The sequence below is a fragment of the Myotis nattereri genome (genome assembly GCF_964212035.1).
Source record: "Myotis nattereri genome assembly, chromosome: 20".
Classification (NCBI taxonomy): Eukaryota; Metazoa; Chordata; class Mammalia; order Chiroptera; family Vespertilionidae; genus Myotis; species Myotis nattereri.
This window is the reverse complement of record NC_138096.1, coordinates 11,344,096-11,350,095: the sequence shown is the minus strand read 5'-3', so window position 1 is coordinate 11,350,095 and position 6,000 is coordinate 11,344,096. Positions and strand designations below refer to the sequence as shown.

At 43.0% G+C, this 6,000-nt stretch overlaps 1 protein-coding gene across 1 annotated transcript; it reads right to left on the bottom strand.

Moving 5' to 3' along the window:
* Positions 1 to 1,129: 1,129 nt before the first annotated feature.
* RGS1 (regulator of G protein signaling 1) lies at positions 1,130 to 5,256 on the bottom strand. The gene is made up of 5 exons (XM_081114405.1): positions 4,975 to 5,256; positions 4,573 to 4,653; positions 4,086 to 4,147; positions 2,640 to 2,803; positions 1,130 to 1,927 (listed from the first exon to the last, which is right to left on the bottom strand). Exons 1-5 carry the CDS (start codon positions 5,118 to 5,120, stop codon positions 1,742 to 1,744), a joined length of 639 nt encoding a protein of 212 aa, XP_080970531.1. The 5' UTR covers positions 5,121 to 5,256; the 3' UTR covers positions 1,130 to 1,741.
* Positions 5,257 to 6,000: the final 744 nt, after the last annotated feature.

The following is a 6,000-nucleotide window of genomic DNA, read 5'->3' as shown; positions in this document are numbered from 1 at the left end:
CAGAGTGGTCTTACTGTTCTACCTAGGTGACACTTAGGCCTTGTGCAGATTTGTGAGTGACTTAGGAAATGCCTTCTGGTCAATAGGGGGCAGTGTCGCCTTGTGGCAGGAGCATGGATTAGACTGGATCCCTTGGAGATTCTGACTCAGTCAGCGGGGGGGGGGGGGGGTGGGGGGGGGGGTGGGGGTGGGGGGGGGTGGGGACCCTGAAAGGGGTGCTTTGTTTTGCTAACATTCCAGGTAATTCTGAAAGTTAGCTAAATTTGGGAAGTAGTGATTTGATCTTCCTGAGTCTTGGCTTTCACAGGATTGCTATGAGCATTAAATAAGAAAATGCATCTGGGTTTTATAAACCTTCAACCACCATAAAATAGCAGTTGTTACTTCTTTTTTCTTTTTTTAAAGAAGACCCTTGCTTGAATTTTTTTAAAAATAATCTTTATTGTTGAAAGTTACATATGTCCCTTCCCCCCCACCCCCCGCCCCATTGACCTCTTCCAGCCTGCCCCCACCTTCTATCCCAGGCAGTTGTTACTTCTTTAAATAACTTTTTTGTTCCTTTTTAAAGGACTTTTTTGGTTGCTCATCAGTTTGAAGATTGGCTACATGAAAGCATATTATATTTGTTTGATTTTTATGCATTCTCATAACAAAGACAAAAACAATAAATTCTGTCTAATACATATATACAATACATAAAATATAGGTTTAATTATATGATAGTTCCATTTAAAATTTTTTAAAGAACTAATGTTTAATTGCAACTTTAAAATAGCCATGCGCATATAAAAATATGTTAACAGCTTGTGCCCTTAATAGTTTAATATACCCATAAAATCTTACTTTTCCTGGATGCATACTAAGCAAACATTTTAGGTTAAACAAAGGTGAACAGACCCAGTGAAATGTATCAAATTCCTAATTGTGATTGTATATATTTTCAGGAACCATTTGGGCTGTCTCATTGTAGACAACCCCAAATGAACTGGACGATAATTTTAGATGTTGAAGAAATGATGGAAAGCAGAAAACCCTTGCTTGAATTAATTTTTGTTAAAACTGAGGAATAAATGCCAGTTAAAAAAAAATATCCAGGAAAATTAAAAAAGGAACCACTTGTATGTATTTTAATACAAAACACGTTTATTATGGACACTGATAATTTAATTAACAAATATATCCTGACTTCCCAGTTTTAAGAACAATAGCTTAAATTAAATACACCATCCTTTTCTCCATCGCTTTCAAGCCCAAAGCAATCGAACAACAAGACAACACCAACACCACTTTGTGTCAGTGGTGATCTCAAAATATAGTCATCCGAATGAAAGAGATTTCAGCAGCTCAAGACAGTCTCTATAGAATAATATGCAGCATAGAAGTCCGTTGACCTTGAAGCTGATAGCATGTCTTAATCAGTTTCCAACCTTTGTTCACAGTTTCTGTGTAGCTGGGATGACCCAGCCCGGTCAGTTCTGAGGAGTTTTCTAGTCCGTAAGTCACTCTATGTCGCGACAGTACCAAAGTGCCTCCTTCCTTCCACTGTCTCTCATTTTCCACCCGGACCTTCTTCAACCCCGCGTCTGGACAGCGTCCACGTTAATCCATTGTGAGTGCTTTCGCCTCTCCCCGGGCCTGTCCAGTCACCCCCAAAGGCCAAGTTGCTCACCCAGGGAGCCATCCGGGAACATTCCTTCTGGGTACTTGATACCATCTATAATTCCCTCCAGCCGGGAAATGGTCACTTTAGACTATTCGCTTGGAGGTCATTGAGAAGATTTAAGTATATATTCGACTTGAGGAACCTGGGGTACGAGTCCTTCTCCATAAGGGTGTATATGATTTTCTGGGCTTCGTCGAAACACGTGGGGGTTGGAGCTTTGATCTTCTTGGCTGTAGATTCTCGAGTGTGAAAGTCAATGTTGATCTACAAAGGGAAGTTCTCATTAGTGAACATGCACTTCCAATTTATTGCATATTTTATGACATTACTGTGTGGGGTTTTTTGGGAAGCACCTCAAGATAGAGGTGCTTTGAGCCCTCATTTAAATCAGTTCAAGTATCTCCTGAATGCCTATTCTAGCCCAGACCCATCCTAGGTGTGGCGGAATTAAAAAGAAATATCACAAAAAAGCCTTTGCTCCAAGTTAGCTCATTGTATAGTTGGGGATGCAGAAAGGCAGGCATGAAAAATTTAAATGTCCCTCAAAAAAGGGACATGGACATTTAAAATTTATAGGAGGAGAGGGCACTTTATGCAGCTGTTTTATTTGGCTCGAACCAAACATATTTAACTGGAAGGTGAGCACCGCTAACTGGAAGTATGTTGGCCGCTGCATCGTATGTATGTCTGTGTTACATTAACCTGTGTTTTATCTTCACCCAAGATAAGCTAGTTTATTAAGAACTTCCTGGCATGCAACTCTGGCCGGTAACCCAGGACCCCATCACATTAGCTAGTTTTGCAAAATGAATCTTTTATCCAATCTTTTCGCACTGAACTATATGAACACACCTAAGTAGATAGCTGTGAAATCACGGCACTCCAAAAGGACCTCATCTTGCTCTGTGTGCTGAAGGATATTTCTGCGCTCAAGTTCCTTCACACATGAACGGGTGGTCATGAACTTGATACTCACTTGTTTAGCAGCGTCTGAATGCACAAAGGATTTGTATATTTTCTCTGCCTTGCCATGCAGGAGGTCAGACTCCGTTCTTTTGTAGTCCTCGCAAGCCAACCAGAACTCAATGTTCTCCTCACTGAACTCAGACTTTAGGAAACTTCCGAAAATGTCTTGACCAGCTAAAAAGAGAGAGAGAGAGGGGGGGTTGAGATACTCATATTCATTGAGCCAATAAAGGAACAGCTTGAAGAAGAACTTTGCTAGAAAATACTATTTTATGGTGGTTGCTAAAATAGCTGGGTCATGGTTTGTAGAGATGGAAAGGCCTAAGAGATGCCTTCATTTACAGTTTATCTGGGGCCGGACACACTTGTCCACAGCCACAGGCTGCTGAGCAGTGGCTGTGAAACTGTGTACTTTGCTCCCATCTGCTAATTAAATGAAAATTCTGCTTTGCCAGAGGCTACAAAGCAACCTCTTTTCTTATGTAGAGTATCTTAGGGAAGCAAACATTGACAAAGGGTATTAACATCATGTTTATGACTAACGAGTCTAATTTCCCCGTCCTATTCGCATTAGTCAGAAAATGTGAGGCCTGTACGTTCCCTGTGTGTGATGCACTGATTGTATTTCCAAGTGTGACTGCGACTTTCAAATGGGCCATTTCTATATCGTGCATTGGTTTGGCTGAATCTTAAACTAAGTCAGGTCACAACGTGGATGAACCTGGTTGAGCTGTGTTAGTGGCAGATCTCCTTAAGGTGTTGGTGGGGAGAAGAGGATGAGTGCACACTCGACAGACACACTTCCCATGGACCCCTCCCTCCCGCGTCCTAATCCCAGTGGAATTGCGGTGGCCATGGTAAGAATAAGGCAAACTCATTTCCTTCTTCACCTTCTCTTATCAGAAATGCCTCACAAAACTGTTTAAAAATCGTTCTTTATTGTACCCATGTTGTGTCATGTGTCACATGATATCATGTGTCTTTGATTTTGAGTCATTGGCACCTCTGAAATGCTTGCTACAGGCAAATGGGCTGAGGAGTGAGTTCATGAGTGTGCGAATGATGAAATACTAATTGAGTGAGGGACTGCTACTGATAAAAATACATGCTCTAGGTAGCTTTCAGAACAGCCGTCCACATGCTGAGAGGTTTAGCTGGCTTTTAAAAGTGTTAAACCTCAGAACCCCAGCACCATTTACAATTTTGCTCCTATACCAATCCATCCTTGGAAACCTGTGACTGGCTTGGCAGATTGGTCAGTGGCAGCACCGAGGGCTAAGCGATCCTTACAGGGCAACGAGGCATAAGGTGCGGAAACTACCTGTGACCACACAGAAGCTGGAATACAGCTCTCCACACGCCCTCCTGTCTACAACCCTGTATCTGAATGACACCCTTTAGCCTGCTAGCCTGTTGGGCCGAACCCACACACGGTCGGTAGCTCCTCTCTCCTTACCTCGGTTGGCAAGAAGTTTCTCCAGAGATTGAGACCACTGCAGCACTTCATGAGCAGAGAGCCTGCAGGGACAAGGTTGGCACATGTCAGTAAATGTTTTTCGTAGTCAGAGCGGCTGCTGCCTTTTCATAACGTCACAGACTAAGACCCTAGACCTGATACATTTTCCTAAGACGTGTAAGGAAACAAAATTCCCCTTAGAATTACTCTCGAGATGAGGTTTCCTATGGAATCACTATATAAAAATATCTGCCAATAGAATATGAAAAAAATCCAAGTACACATCTTCCAACAGTATGATAGATAGCAACTATATGCACACACATGTTGGCATTTCATTTCTGTTGGGATTAATATGCTCGTCTCCTTAGGCTTGTTACTTAAAATATGCAAAGTCCATTAAGCACAGTGTTAATCTCTTGCTGGAATACGGGGCGAATGCATAGACCACTTGTACAAGGATAGTTCAGTGGGTTCGTGTACTTACATGTCCTTGGACCTGGACGGTTTCATCCCAGATTCCAGATGTGGGATCATGGATCTCAGGTATGCCTTCACGTCCATTCCGCTGCAAAAGACACCAAAGTGAGTATCCGTACCTCCTTAGTAGGATGCTTTTCATTGATAAAAAGAGAACAGCCTGAAATAAACTCCTCCCGTGACTAAGGCGATCATGTTGTTAGATTAAGATTGAGCCAATTTAAATCCAGAAAAATCCCCCCCCCCCAATTGGATGCCCAGTCATGATTCACTGTTTAATACAACAGAATATACTAAGAACACCCAACAGGTAATTGCTCTGCTCCGGCTAAACGGAGGGCTCACTCCTTCTGCCACTCAAGAGAATCTCAGCCCAAAGTCCCCACTCGAGACAGCGAAGGGAACTTACAAGGTCTTGGGCCTCCTTTTCTGCGTCTTGTCATCCAGCAGCGAATGATCTGTGCCTTGCAGCTCCTTCGCAGGAGCGGAGAAGAGCATTCCGGGCATTTTGTGCAACCTGGGCGCGGGGATGGCTGCTCCTCGCATGGTCCTCATGGGGCGACTGTCTTGCTCGCCCACAGCCCCGCTGCTTTATATAGCGCAGGCGGGCGGGCTCGTGCTGCTCAGCCAGTCTGTTTATCAGGCCACGTTACCACAGACACTGCAAGTTCCTCCTTTCTCGCCGGGCTGTGACGTGGATCTTGAAAAAAAAAAAAGACTACAGTGATGCGTTGTGGTTGAAACTTAACCAAGTGAGAACAGGTCACTTGATTAGAAAGAAAGAAAATCAAACACACAGAGGCCCCACATCTGCAGCGTTAGCCGTTAGCAGGGTTTGGTTCCAGGGGACGCGCGGGTCTTCGTCAAACTGCATCGTTCAGGAAAAGGCCTCATTTGGAGTATTTATTGCATCCCATAGAAACCCAGTGGTAGGGACGCTTGCCCTAATGCGTTTGCTAGTTCTCCACTGTAAAATCCATCCGATCACAGTATGTTAAAGAGTTCCTTTTTTTTTTTTTCCCGTTCAGGAAGCAGTATAATAAATCATTTTTTTTTTGTTTGATTATTTGTGCATGGATCCAGTAGGAAGGAGAGTAAAGAGAGGTTATTTTCACGGTTCCCGGCTCCAACTCTCAGCCCTTATTTTCAGGGCAAGAAATTCCCAGGTGGGGGCGAGGCTTTCTGCTGGCGAGACACAGGGTGATTTTAAGGGGCGCAGGGACTCTCATATTTATTAGGAGTATGAGGAACCTATCACGCTGATTTTTATACACATTACTGCTTAGGATAAAAATAAAGTAAATTTTTAAAAGAACCCATGAACAAGTAGAAGTATAGTTAACACAAAAATATGCCTTACTCTGTAAATATACTGATGGTAAAGAATTGCATAGTATCAGAGGAAAAACTGCTCATGTTCAAACAAGAGTGTATT